The sequence below is a fragment of the Oncorhynchus gorbuscha genome, linkage group LG14 (genome assembly GCF_021184085.1).
Source record: "Oncorhynchus gorbuscha isolate QuinsamMale2020 ecotype Even-year linkage group LG14, OgorEven_v1.0, whole genome shotgun sequence".
NCBI lineage: Eukaryota > Metazoa > Chordata > Actinopteri > Salmoniformes > Salmonidae > Oncorhynchus > Oncorhynchus gorbuscha.
The window spans coordinates 32,867,946-32,882,422 of NC_060186.1; the positions used below are offsets into that span (position 1 = coordinate 32,867,946).

At 42.3% G+C, this 14,477-nt stretch overlaps 1 protein-coding gene across 1 annotated transcript in view; it reads right to left on the reverse strand.

The window, feature by feature from the left end:
* Nucleotides 1–9,955: 9,955 nt before the first annotated feature.
* The window catches only part of LOC123994810 (sodium/potassium-transporting ATPase subunit beta-3-like), a 73,570-nt gene continuing 69,048 nt past the window's right edge, over nucleotides 9,956–14,477 (reverse strand). The window contains exons 4-7 of the mRNA XM_046297810.1: nucleotides 13,783–13,970; nucleotides 12,938–12,988; nucleotides 11,012–11,098; nucleotides 9,956–10,747 (exon numbers count right to left, since the gene is read on the reverse strand). Coding sequence (XP_046153766.1) covers nucleotides 10,580–10,747; nucleotides 11,012–11,098; nucleotides 12,938–12,988; nucleotides 13,783–13,970 — 494 coding nt within the window. The 3' untranslated portion in view covers nucleotides 9,956–10,579. The remainder of the gene's footprint in view (nucleotides 10,748–11,011; nucleotides 11,099–12,937; nucleotides 12,989–13,782; nucleotides 13,971–14,477) is intronic.

The following is a 14,477-nucleotide window of genomic DNA, read 5'->3' on the forward strand; positions in this document are numbered from 1 at the left end:
CTGGTCACGATGGCAACACCCATCTGTAGCACGCGCTCCAGCAGGTGTATCTCATTGATCATCCCTAAAGCCAACACCTCATTCGGCCGCCTTTCGTTCCAGTACTCTGCTGCCTGTGACTGGAACGAATTGCAAAAATCGCTGAAGTTGGAGACTTTTATCTCCCTCACCAACTTCAAACATCAGCTAGCTGAGCAGCTAACCGATCGCTGCAGCTGTACATAATCTATTGGTAAATAGCACACCCATTTTCACCTACCTCATCTCCACAGTTTTTATTTATTTACTTTTCTGCTCTTTTGCACACCAATATCTCTACCTGTACATGATCATTTATCACTCCAGTGTTAATCTGCAATATTGTAATTATTCGCCTACCTCCTCATGCCTTTTGCACACATTGTATATAGACTCCCCTTTTCTTCTCTGTGTTATTGACTTGTTAATTGTTTACTCCATGTGTAACTCTGTGTTGTCTGTTCACACTGCTATGCTTTATCTTGGCCAGGTCGCAGTTGCAAATGAGAACCTGTTCTCAACTAGCCTGCCTGGTTAAATAAAGGTGAAATAAAAATAAAAATAAAAAAACATCAGAGGCTCGTTGAAGACATCCAGACACACGGGACACCTCAGCTGGTACTCCAGGGAAAGAAGGCTCTCTCTACCGTCCATCGGTACCAATAAAGAACAGAAAGAAGGCAAGAAACTCTGTCACCTGTTAGATCTCAAATTATCTTCAACCTATGAAGTTTCAATGAATTGAACATGGACCGACCCTTCACAGTAGGCTCTCCTTGAGATTAGAGAAACTGTCCTCAGCCTCTCAAGCGTCTACCGTACTGGGAGATAAGAGTTGATATTATCCTGCTCTGGTGCCAGTGAGGTCAACCATGTGAACACACAGATGCCTCTACACTCACACACACACAAACAGACAGAAACGTACACAGAGACACATGAAAACGTACACATGCACATACATGCACACCCAGACTTGCACTCATGCACTCACACACACACACAGTTATGGGTCACCTTGAGGCCCTGTTTCTCACAGCTCCCCCTGCTGCTAAGTGTAGACCACTTCACTTTAAGCAGCTGATTGCCCAGTGACATGGCCACTCTGAAGTCAAACACACTAAACATAATGCCTGGAATAAGGGAGAGGCATTAAAGTAATTTAGGGCTCGATTCAATCTGTGTCGCTGAAGTTCAGAGCTATAACACCATTTAAATGTAAAGGTAATTTCCAATTGAGCCGCCATATGCAGCGTTTCCCTTGAATGCAGTCTCTGCTAACTCAGAAATATTGCCTTTAAATGTCTATTGCGCTGAAGCGCAGCTCTTCGGCTCTACGGATTGAATGGAGCCCTTAGATATTCTAGGAAGAAATGAACTGAAATGATGTCAAAGGAACTCATGTTAAAAAGGAACCAAATTAACTCTGGTTAATTTAACATAAAATATGAATGATAATAAAGATAATCTGGTCTTGGCTTTTAGACTGCTCTTTGGGGTGATCCCAACCCGAGGAAGTACTCAGATAATTATCCTTATCAAAGCCCAGCTATTCTTGGAAATAGAGACCAATCAAAAGTATTCCAATGAGAGACAATTGAAAAACTTACACTGAACAAAAATAAAAACAATTTCAAAGATTTTACAGTTCAAATACAGTAAGGAAATCAGTAAATTGAAATAAATTCTTTAGGACCTAATCTATGGATTTCACATGACTGGGAATAAAGATATGCATCTGTTGGTAACAGTAAAAAAGGGGCATGGATCAGAAAACCAGTCAGTATCTGGTGTGACCATAATTTGCCTCATGAGGCGCTGCACATCTCCTTCACATAGAGTTGATCAGGCTGTTGGTTGTGGCCTGTGGAATGTTGTCCCACTCTTCTTCAATGGCTGTGCGAAGTTGCTAGATATTGGCGAGAACTGGAACACGCAGTCGTACACGTCGATTCAGAGCATCCCAAATTTGCTCAATTATCGGCATGTCTGGTGAGTATGCATGCCATGGAAGAACTGGGATATTTTCAGCTTCCAGGAATTGTGTGCAGATCCTTGCGACATGGGGCTGTGCATTATCATGCTGAAACATGAGGTAATGGCAGCGGATGAATGGCACGACCTTGAGCTTCAGGATCTCGTCATGGTATCTCAAATTGCAATCAATAAAATGCAATGGTGTTCATTTTCCGTAGATTATGCCTGCCCATACCATAACCCCACCACCGCCATAGGGCACTCTGTTCACGCAGATGAGCTTCCCTGAGACGGTTTCTGACAGTTTGTGCAGAAATTCTGCGGTTGTGCAAACTCAGTTTCATCAGCTGTCTGGGTGGCTGGTCTCAAACAATCCCGCAGGTGAAGAAGCAGGATGTGAAGGTCCTAGGCTGGCTTGGCTACACGTTGTACCTCTCTAAAACAATATTGAAGGGAACTTATGGTATAAAAATACAAATCTGGCAACAACTTTGGTGGACATTCCTGAAGTCAGCATGCCAATTGCGCACTCCCTCAAAACTTGAAACATCTGTGGCATTGTGTTGTGTGACAAAACTGCACATTTTATAGTGGCCTTTTATTTTCCCCAGTACAAGGTGCACCTGTGTGATAGTCATGCTGTATAATCAACGTATTGTATTGGCAAAGGAGAAATGCTCACTAACAGGGGTGTAAACAAATTTGTGCACAACATTTTAGAGAAATAAGCTTTTTGTGCATATGGAACATTTCTGGGATCTTTTATTTCAGCTCATGAAACCAACACTTTAAATGTTGCTTTTGTATTTTGTTCAATATATATATAATAATATTTTTTTTAAATAAAAAGTAACACAATAACGTGGCTATATTCGGGGGTACAGGTACCGAGTCAGTGTGCAGGGGTACAGGTTAGTTGAGGGAATTTGTACATGTAGGTAGGGGTGAAGTGACTATGCATAGATAATACATATTGAGTTGCAGCAATGTACAAAACAAATGGGGGGATTCAATGTTAAGGAGCCTTTTGGTCCTAGACTTGGCACTCCGGAACCGCTTGCCATGCGGTAGCAGAGAAAACAGTCTATGACTTGGGTGACTGGAGTCTTTGACAATTTATTGGCTTTCCTCTGACAAAGCCTATTACAGTTGAATTCTGAAGTTTACATACACTTAGGTTGGAGTCATTAAAACTTGTTTTTCAACCACTCCACAAATGTCTTGCTAACAAACTATAGTTTAGGCAAGTCGGTTAGGACATCAAAGAGGCCTTGAAATACATCCACAGGTACACCTCAAATTGACTCAAATTATGTCAATTAGCCTATCAGAAGCTTCTAAAGCCATGACATAATTTTCTGGAATTTTCCAAGCTGTTTAAAGGCACAGTATGTAAACTTCTGACCCACTGGAATTGTGATACAGTGAATTATAAGTGAAATAATCTGTCTGTAAACCTTGTGTCATGCACAAGGTAGATGTCCTAACCGACTTGCCAAAACTAAAGTTTGATAATTAACAAGACATTTGTGGAGTGGTTGAAAAACAAGTTTTAATGACTCCAACCTAAGTGTATGTAAACTTACGACTTCAACTATAGCTATGTAATGTCATGCCACTCCACAGTACAGACAACAGTTAGAATTCAGCCTACATGAGCGTTCCCCAACCGATAACCTTGCTCTTCCCAATTGCATAGGCTCAGGAGAATCCAACTCACCCGTCGTTCATTGATCATTTACAAGGGGGCTCGGGTGGCTTTGGATCCTCTCGGGAAAACGGCCTTTCGTGAACTTCTGGATTCCTCCGAGGGTGAGCAAGCTATAGCGGGTGAACGAGTGTGCCCGAGGCGACCTCCTCTCACTACTGCGTTCCCTTAAGCGTCCATCAATTTGAATGGTTAGGGTGATGAGGGAGTCGAGATCCACCAGAAATTCCAGAGCAGATAGCTCATATTTTACCACCTCAGATAATCCGTGAAGAAAGGTATCCAAGACAGACTTCCCAACAGCCCCCTTCCCAACATTAGCGTAATAATACATGCTATCTTCGATCGGTCTGAAGGGAACGAAGATGGCTGTAGCTCAAAAATAAGCAAGCACTGAGAAAGAAAGTCCCTACAGATACCAGGATCTTCAGAATATCGCTCCGGAGGAGGTAAGCGGGGTTCTCGGGAACCGGGGTAGGCTAATACAACTCACCACTAAAAGGAAAAAAATGTACCAGGAGGTTGGGGTCTCTCAGGGATGGCAGACAGCCTATGGGTTAACTCCTTAATAAGCTCCATAGTAGCCTTAAACCCTTGGTCGTGGCATTCTGTCAGAGAGCGAAGCCCTTCCAGAAGGTCCTGTAACAGCTCATCATGTCTCCCAATGGTGTCTCCCTGCAGGGAGACAGCGTGGCAAAGCTGGTCCAAGTCTGCTGGGTCTGTCATGGCCAGTTCGTACTATCGTGACACAAGGTGAGACCCAAATGCAGACACAGGAGGCAGATGGTTGGAGTCTATAATGTTTAATAATCCAAAAAGGAGTAGGCAAGAGAATGGTCATGGACAGGCAAAAGGTCAAAACCAGCTCAGAGTCCAGGAGGTACAGAGTGGCAGACAGGCTCTAGGTCAAGGCAGGCAGAATGGTCAGGCAGACGGGTACAGAGTCCAGAAACAGGCAAGGGCCAAACCAGGAGGACTAGAAAAAGGAGAATGGGAAAAAAACACTGGTTGACTTGGAACATACAAGACAAACTGGCAGAGATACAGGAAACACAGGGATAAATACAGTGGGGAAAACAAGCAACACCTGGAGGGGGTGGAGACAATAACAAGGACAGGTGAAACAGATCAGGGTGTGACAGTGTCATCGGGGTTAGGAGAAGGTTTGGCTGGCCGGGATGTCCTTGGTTTCTCTCCCTCTAAAAACATAAATAAATATTATTTTGGCCTTTATTCAGATTGCTATCGCTCACTTTTATTTTTTTTAAACAAAATTTCTCAACAATATCGTTATATATAGCCTACCCACTGTGGTCAACTATTTCAGCACAGAATCGTGCTGCTCTGAGACAAGAATGGATAAATGAAAATGTTCAATTATATTCCATGGCATTCTTAAGATATACAGTTGAAGTCAGAAGTTTACATACACTTAGGTTGGAGTCATAAAAACTTGTTTTTCAACCACTCCACAAATGTCTTGTTAATAACAAGCTATACTTTTGGCAAGTCAGTTAGGATGTCTACTTTATGCATGACACAAGTAATTTTCCAACAATTGTTTACAGACAGATTATTTCACTTATAATTCCCTGTATCACAATTCCAGTGGGTCAGAAGTTTACATACACTAAGTTGACTGTGTCTTTAAACAGCATGGAAAATTCCAGAAAATTATGTCATGGCTTTAGAAGCTTCTGATAGGCTAATTGACATCATTTGAGTCAATTGGAGGTGTACCTGTGGATGTATTTCAAGGCCTACCGTCTTGCTCAGCTTCTCTTTGCTTGACATCATGGGAAAATCAAAAGAAATCAGCCAAGACCTCAAAAAAGAAAATGTAGACCTCCACAAGTCTGGTTCAACCTTTGGAGAAATTTCCAAAGTCCTGAAGGTGCCACGTCCGTCTGTATAAACAATAGCACGCAAGTATAAACACCATGGGACCACGCAGTCGTCATACCGCTCAGGAAGGAGACATGTTCTGTCTCCTAGAGATGAATGTGCTTTGGTGCGAAAAGTGGGAATCAATCCCAGAACAACAGCAAAGGACCTTGTGAAGATGCTGGAGGAAACAGGTACAAAAGTATCTTTACCCACTGTTAAATGAGTCCAACAGCAACATAACCTGAAAGGCGGCTCAGCAAGGAAGAAGCCACTGCTCCAAAACCACCATAGAAAAGCCAGACTATGTTTTGCAACTTCACATGGGGACAAAGATCGTACTTTTTGGAGAAATGTCCTCTGGTCTGATTAAACAAAAATATAACTGTTTGGCCATAATAACCATCGTTATGTTTGGTGGAAAAAGGGGGAGGCTTGCAAGCTGAAGAACACCAACCCACCCGTGAGGCACGGGGGTGGCAGCATCATGTTGTGGGGGTGCTTTGCTGCAGGAGGGACTGGTGCACTTCACAAAATAGATGACATCACGAGGAAAGAAAACTATGTGGATATTTTGAAGCAACAACTCAAGACATCAGTCAGGAAGTTAAAGCTTGGTAGCAAATGGGACTTCCAAATGGACAATGACCCCAAGCGTACTTCCAACGTTGTGGCAAAATGGCTTAACAACCAGTTAAGGATAAGCAGAATACTGCCCCCTTTGGAGGAATTGCGTGCCCATAGTAAACTGAAAACAAATCTGTCCAACATTGCTAATATATGCATATAATAATAATAATTGGATAGAAAACACTCTAAAGCTTCTAAAACCGTTTGAATTATGTCTGTAAGTATAGCAGGACTCACAGGGCAGGCAATCTCCCAAACTATTTTTGGGAGCCTCAAACTTGGGGCAACTTTGACGTCATCGCCCCCACCCTTCCCAACCAGCTATGGATCTGGAGACACTTTCTATGTCTTCCACTAGATGTCCTCATTCAGTACAGTGTTTAATTGTACAAATCCCGCGTGTTTTGAGCCTTTGGTAGGCAAAAGACTAAGTGTCGCGAGAAAATTAAAGGTTACGAGAGCGCGCTTTTTGGAGACACGTTCCTTTGTTCCAGATCGCCTGCCAAGAAGCACGTTCGTCCGAGAGATTAGATAATAGTTTTGTACGTTTAGAACATCCTAAAGCTTGATTCTGCACTTAGTTTGACCAGTTTAGTCAACATATAATATGTAGTTTTGATGCGCAACTGTTCGTGACCAGAAGTAATTTTTGGTAGTATTTCAGCTGGAACTTGCAGCATATGCTAATACAAAGACACACGTATTGAAACCAAACAATGTTTTGGGTAAGTATGACTTCTTCCACTACATTATGATCGAAGACCATCAAAGGTAAGAGAATATTTATGTTGTAATTTTGTGTTTCTGTTGACTCCAACATAGCGGAGAAATATTACTTATGTCTGAGCGCCGTCTCAGATTATTGAAAAATGAACGATTTCTGTAACGTTAAAAAGAAATGTGACAAAGCGATTGCATTAAGAAGCAATGTATCTTTCTAACTATATGTAGAACATGTATATTTAGTCAAAGTTTATGATGTGTATTGCTGTTATCTGGCGTTATCTGGCGGAGTTATATATAATTTCTCCGGACATTTTTTAGCTTGTTCTGAACATGGCGTCAATGTAAATGGTGATTTATGGATATAAATAGCATATTATTGAAAAAAAACATAAATGTACTGTGTAACATGTCCTATTACTGTCATCTGATGAAGATTTTCAAAAGGTTAGTGAATTATTTTTCTTTTAATCCTGCGTTTGTGATTGCATCTTTTGTTCGACAAAATGGCTATATATTGGCTGTGTCTTTGGTGGTGGTTTGACATAAATATGTGCTATGTTTTCGCCGTAAAACATTTTAGAAATCTGACTCACTGGGTAGATGAACAAGGTGTTTATCTTTCATTTGAGCTATTGGACTTGTTAATGTGTGGAGGTTAAATATTTCTAATAATATTTTTGCATTCTGTGCGCCATCTTTTGAGTTGAGCGTGGGGGGGGGCCATTGGGGAACCTGGTAGCGTGAACAAGTTAAGGACAACAAAGTCAAGATATTGGAGTGACCATCACAAAGCCCTGACCTCAATCCTATAGAAAATTTGTGGGCAGAACTGAAAAAGCATGTACGAAGAAAAAAGGTCTACAAACTTGACTCAGTTACACCAGCTCTGTCAGGAGGAATGGGCAAGAATTCACCCAATTTATTGTGGGAAGCTTTTGGAAGGCTACCTGAAACGTTTGACCCAAGTTAAACAATTTAAAGGCAATGCTACCAAATACTAATTGAATGTATGTAAACTTTGGACCCACTGGGAATGTGATGAAATAAATAAAAGCTGAAATCTCTCTCTCTACTATTATTCTGACATTTCAAATTCTTAAAATAATGTGGTGATCCTAACTGACCTAAAACAGGGATTTTTTACTAGGATTAAATGTCAGGAATTGTGAAAAACTGAGTTTAAATGTATTTGGCTAAGGTGCATGTAAACTTCCGACTTCAACTGCATGTGTTAACTGAATATAAGCAAGTTATTAAGTCTGCTAAATAATCAAATTGCTGGCACAGTTTAGCCTCGGCACATACATAAAGCTGACTGACTCATTCATGGCTTTGGATCAAAATAAATAAGTACCAACATTCTTTCTGATAGTCTATAATAAAGAAATGTTTTGGTTATCCTGACCTGGACACCATATACAGTATTATAAGAGCCCATCATGGGCTATTAGCAGGACAATATACGTTTACCAACAACTCTCTGTATTTTGATACTTTGTGCAAGGCAATTGATCAGAATTAAAAACTTTGTGGCTGGGGCATCCCGTGTTGCTACAGATGCTGGTTAGATACCTGTGCCGACAGCCACCGGGAGACCCATATGAAATTATTTTATATACATTTATAAATATTATTTTGGCCTTTATTCAGATTACAAACTGTGTTGCTACAGATGCTTGTTCGATACCTGTGCCGGCCGCCACCGGGAAACCCATGAGGCAGCTTTTGGTTTCTTTCCTACTAAAAACAGAAATAAATAATTATAAATAACAAACTGACTTTATTTACAAATTAGTGAGAATGTCTCACCCCATGTTCAAGAATGGCCTTTTTCCTCGCTCACTCTAGGTTAAATTAAAACGAAAACATCTCCAAAATATCGTTATTTTTTAAATCAAAGAGATATATTATTATTAATTTAGAATTATATAAAAGCCCCTTAGATATTTTCACATATCAGATTTGCCCTAACGAAAAATGTCCCTTAGATTAATTTAGAATCATCCAAACCTCTTATGCTCTTAGTACTGTAGCCTACTCCCGACCACCACATTGTACAGAGTCATATTTTCCGTTCCATCCTAACGGAACCCTGAGGGTTTCGCTTTTTGTTTTTCTTGGAATAGAAACCCCATAATATTAATCAAAATAATTCATCTATATTTCTTCAAATCAATCTCATATACTATGTTCTGACAAAAAAAGGTTTAAATTCTCTAGTAATGCCAATATTGAAGACTATCAAATGCTTCTCAAAGATGCCCTCTGGTGGTCAAACTAGCATTAATGGTAAAACTGTCTGACAATTAAATAACGTGCCAGAGAATTCTGCAGCAGCACGCAAGGTGTGTTGCAGTATGATACAACTTTTAAAGGAGAAACCGGGATTTCTTATAAGCATCCGGATTAGTGTCTCGCTCCTTGAAAGCGGCAGCTCTAGCCTTTAGCTCGATGCGGATGTTGCCTGTAATCCATGGCTTCTGATTGGGATATGTACGTACTGTCACTGTGGAGACAACGTCGTCGATGCACTTGTTGATGAAGCCGATGATTGAGGTTTTATACTCCTTAATGCCATTGGATGAATCCCGGAACATATTCCAGTCTGTGCTAGCAAAGCAGTCCTGTAGCGTAGCATCCAGGTCATCTGACCACTTCCGTATAGAGTGAGTCACTGGTACTTCCTGATTTAGTTTTTGCTTGTAAGCAGGAATCAGGATATGGTCATGTTTTAATGGGACAATAGACCTTCATCAGGGTTATTTTCCATAGAACCACCATGTGAGGGCAGCAGGTCAACACAATACTACAGAGCATTCAACTCTACATTCAAATCCTGGGCTCAGATTTAAAGTTGCATTGTTGACCAGGGCTGACATCTGCAGCGTGTACCGTGTGTGATCTCTGTGAATGTCAGGGCAATTGCCATTAAAAGGCGTATTGCCAGAAGTGCAGTACACTTGTCCTTTAATTTATCCCAGCCATGGCACTAAAAGTAAATGGACACACATATATCTTTAAAATCATCTTTATTTAAGATTTGTTCTCATACCGACCATAAGGCATCTGTACAAAGCACAGTTCCCATAGGGGTGTAAAATCTCTTCCCTTAGATGTTGGACAGGTAGGTTGAATTATAAGCATATATATTTTGGGGCATTTTTCATTCTTCATGTATTCTCTTAATCAATGATCTTAAATTACAGCTATTCATCTATTTCTTAGTTTGATCTCTTACAGCGTTCAGACATAGTGAGCTAAAGAAAAACAGTGTTTATAGCCATCAAGTATGTACATACAGAAACAACACATCACACATAGCAGACTGCACAGCACTACGGGAGAAATACCACAACTCAATGCTCCAAATACAGCTATATACAGGTCCCTACTATGGCACGTTGTTGCTACATTACCACTAACTTTAATGGAGGTGGGGGTGAGAGGTGTGCATTTGTGTGTGTTTCAGGGGGGGTTCATGTTAGTTTATAAGGAGCACACAACCCTGCTACCGTAGCTTCCCCTGATCCACCGGATGGAGGGAGGGAAGTGGTTGGAGGAAGAGGTGGAGGTGGGTGAGGGCATTGATTATACTCAAAGGCGGCATTGTGCAACGCTGGTGGTTTTCCTGAACCACTACTCGACCACTTTGACCCTGAACGTGACGCGCCCAAGGAACTTGTCACGGTCGTCACTGTTCCGCAGGTCGGAGCCCTCAATCTTACACTCCACGGTCAGCTCATTGTTGTAGTCCTCCTTGGTCAGCAGAAGCTTGACCGCGACCAGTGGCTGAACGTAGGTTGACTGGCAAACACACAGGGAGAGATGGAGATAAACCACTGTTTATTCATATATGCACAGATGTGCGCACATCCACACACATCAGTCATTGTCATGACAATACACTGGCATCTATGTAGTCTTAGTTCACTCCCATACATTTCCTAGCATTCTCTTCTCGCCAGACTGCCTTGACAATGCTAACATTAACTACTTGTAATTAAGTTAAATTATTCTATTCATGAACAGTTTCCTTCTTAATATAAATATGTAGCGTAATGTACTTACATGTAAATTTTTCCCGTAATAAGGGAAGTACATCTTATCGAACCGCCCCTCGGATGGGAAGTACTGCATCTGCAGGGGGCTTTCTCTCTGTGGGAGGAAGAGGAGGATGAAGAGGAAGGAGGGGGTGAAGAAGAGGAGGAGGAGCAGGAAGAGGTTTGAGATCACAGAACTATACATATGAATGCCCTTGGAACAAATGACTCTCAGAACAACAATCTGACTATCTCTGTAAACAACGAGATACAACAACCCTGTAGTGGACAAACAGACACACACACACACTGTAGCTTTACACATGTGTGCATGGCATGGACCACACGACATAGTGTAAACCACCACACACTCTCACAGTACACAACATTTACCACACATGCGCATAATATAGCTACCATCCACTCACACATACCCGTACAAACACACGCACGCACACACATACAATCTGCCACCAGATGGTTATCAGAATGGTCTACGGTGGAGAGGAGAAATTCAAATGAATTTAGAGAGAACGAGAGGAGGACAGATGGGAGTTAAAACACCAGTGAAGTATTTAAAAGAGCCTTTTCGTTTGCTGAAAAGCAGAGTACAGCATCAGTGTTTCTCTGTTCACCTTTAAACATTTGCAAACAGATCACAAAGTTCAGAGTTGACAGTCTTGGTGAGGGAGAGATGAAACCCAGATCACGCGCGCTGAGAGTGAGAAGTTGTTAGAATGTCAAAGCCAGGGCCTCCCGAGTGGCGCAGTGGTGCAGTGGTCTAAGGCACTGCATCACAGTGCTAGCTGTGCCACTAGAGATCCTGGTTCGAGTTTAGGCTCTGTCACAGCCGGCCACGACCGGCTGCGCAATTGGCCCAGCATCGTCCTGGTTAGGGGAGGGTTTGGCCGGCAGGGATGTCCTTGTCCCATCACGCTCTAGCGACTCCTGTGGCGGGCCCGTGCGCATACACGCTGACATGGTCGCCAGCTGTATGGTGTTTCCTCCAACACATTGGTGTGGCTGGCTTCCGGATTAAGTGGGCATTGTGTCAAGAAGCAGCGTGGATTGGTTGGGTCGTGCTTTGAAGTACGCACGGCTCTCAACCTTCGTCTCTCCTGAGTCCTTACGGGAGTTGCAGAGGTGAGACAAGACCGTAACTACCAAATGCATACCACGAAATTGTGGAGAAAAAGGGGTAAAAGTCATGTCAGAGCCAGACAAAATCCAGGGAAACATTGTTAATGGGAGCCATGGTGTAGCGGAGCAGGGTTCTAAAATCAATGGAAATAACCTTTTCAGCTTACCATCCAGATATATACACCAACTGCAGTTATATACAGTCAGTGACAATAATTACTAAAAAGATCAATGCTTTAATATTGACTATTCTTCAGTCTATATAGTACTATAGGGGTTAGAGTAGAAAGCTCAACAATATGAACGCCATGAATGCTGTTTAAAGCAGCAGAGGTCAAAGTGCCAAATCACAGAGTTGGACAGAAGCAGCACAGAAAGGTAATGGAGAAAGGCTAGGGCTAGGACCATGGGAAAACATAGGGGGCTATGACCCAATTTCTTACCCACCAGTGAACTGCTGGCCCTACAGGCAGCGTGGAGAGAAATCAAATACAGACACGTGTGTGAAAACACAGACTGAAACATACATGTGCATATCTACATAATGCACACACACACACACACACACACACACACACACACACACACACACACACACACACACACACACACACACACACACACACACACACACACACACACACACACACACACACACACACACACACACACACACACACACACACACACACACACACACACACACACACACACACACACACAAAAAAAACAGACACCTAACCTGTCTCTAAAAGTCCTAGCACACAAAGACACAACCTGGAACACACACACAATTAACTGTTTGTTTGCTTACCTTAGCTGTGCAGTTAATGTAGGGGTCCCCGCGCGGTTTCAGTCCAATGATCTGCAGGAGTGAGAAGAATACATTAAAATACTATTATAGCAACCTTTCTTTACATGTGTTCCATACCCATTCCACAAGCTTGTTTACATGAAAAAATGATCGAGACACCAGATTTCAGAATGGTCTCAGAAATGGAAGCACTGATTTGAGATATGTTAAGAAGTAGCTCAGTTAGTGACACAATGAGGCCATTTGATATGAGCTGGCCAAGTCTGTAGATGGGGCACATGTGTGCTGCCTGCTTACTGAAGGGCCATGGATTTTGACTGTCATAAACATAGCGTTCTCAGAGATGCCTAAGAATCTTCTTAATTGCCCCTGACTGGATTTATTAAGTTGGGTTGAACTGAATACCAATCAGGCTACACAGAGGCCAATCAATTCACTCTGACCTCAATCCCTGCAAACAGAAATGCTGACACAGGATGCCCTGTCGTCAGAGGATATTCCAAACAGTGATTAAAAAACAAGTGCAGTGGAAAGGACAGAGAATATGCACTTTTCAATATGAATTTGAACAAACTCTACTTCTGCATGAAGACAGAGAGAGGATACACTGAAAAGCTGTCGTTCAAAGGCAATGGATCGAAGACTCGTGTAGGGGAGGTAGTTCAGTGAACCACGCTTGTGTGATAAGTGACCTTGCTTGAGACCTGAAGACTTGTGTTACCTCCCAGAGCTAATAGCTTTAAGGCTTAAGCTCCAGTCTATAGGCTTTAGCTCAGTGGGCTAATGTTGCCCAATGCATTTTCAGAAGAGCAGAACCGACGACAACCTCCAGTCGGGGCACTCACCCTATTCATCTTGACCAGGACGCAGGGTTTCCCCTCGGTGTAGCCAAAGGTGGTGTCAGACAGGCCGGAGCACTGCCGGAGCAGACTGCGCTTGAACTGACACACCTTCTTCTCCTCCTGATCATCCTGCTCATAGTACTCTCCCACCATACACAGCTCGTTCCTCTCCTGCACAGTGTCGTTGTATTCTGAGGGGTCCCAACATAGGACACAGACTCAAGTTCCACTGTATTTGACAGCCTGCTATTTACCTGGTACAGACAGTTTTCACCTAAATATTACATGTCAACATTGTAGCTAATAATTATTTCACAGTAACGTATTCATTACTTGTTTGTTTGTTTGGGATACATATTACATAATCAGTGGAGGCTGCTGAGTGTAGGACGGCTCATAACAATGGCTGGAACGGAGCGAATGGAATGGAATGGCATCAAGCCAAGTGTTATTCCACTCCAGGCATTACCACGAGCCCATCCTCCCCAATTGAGGGGCCACCAAACTCCTGTGGCATATGCATATTCCAGTGCATCTGGCAAGGATTACAGTGCACTTTCAAGTCAGGTAGAATACTCCTTAGTCATGTATACAAAGTGGAATCAACTGTAACTACTCAAACTCAAATTTCCTTTACCATGGTGGCCCAACACTAATACTGTATTTGTCCATTGGAGTCAAATGTACACATTCTTTAG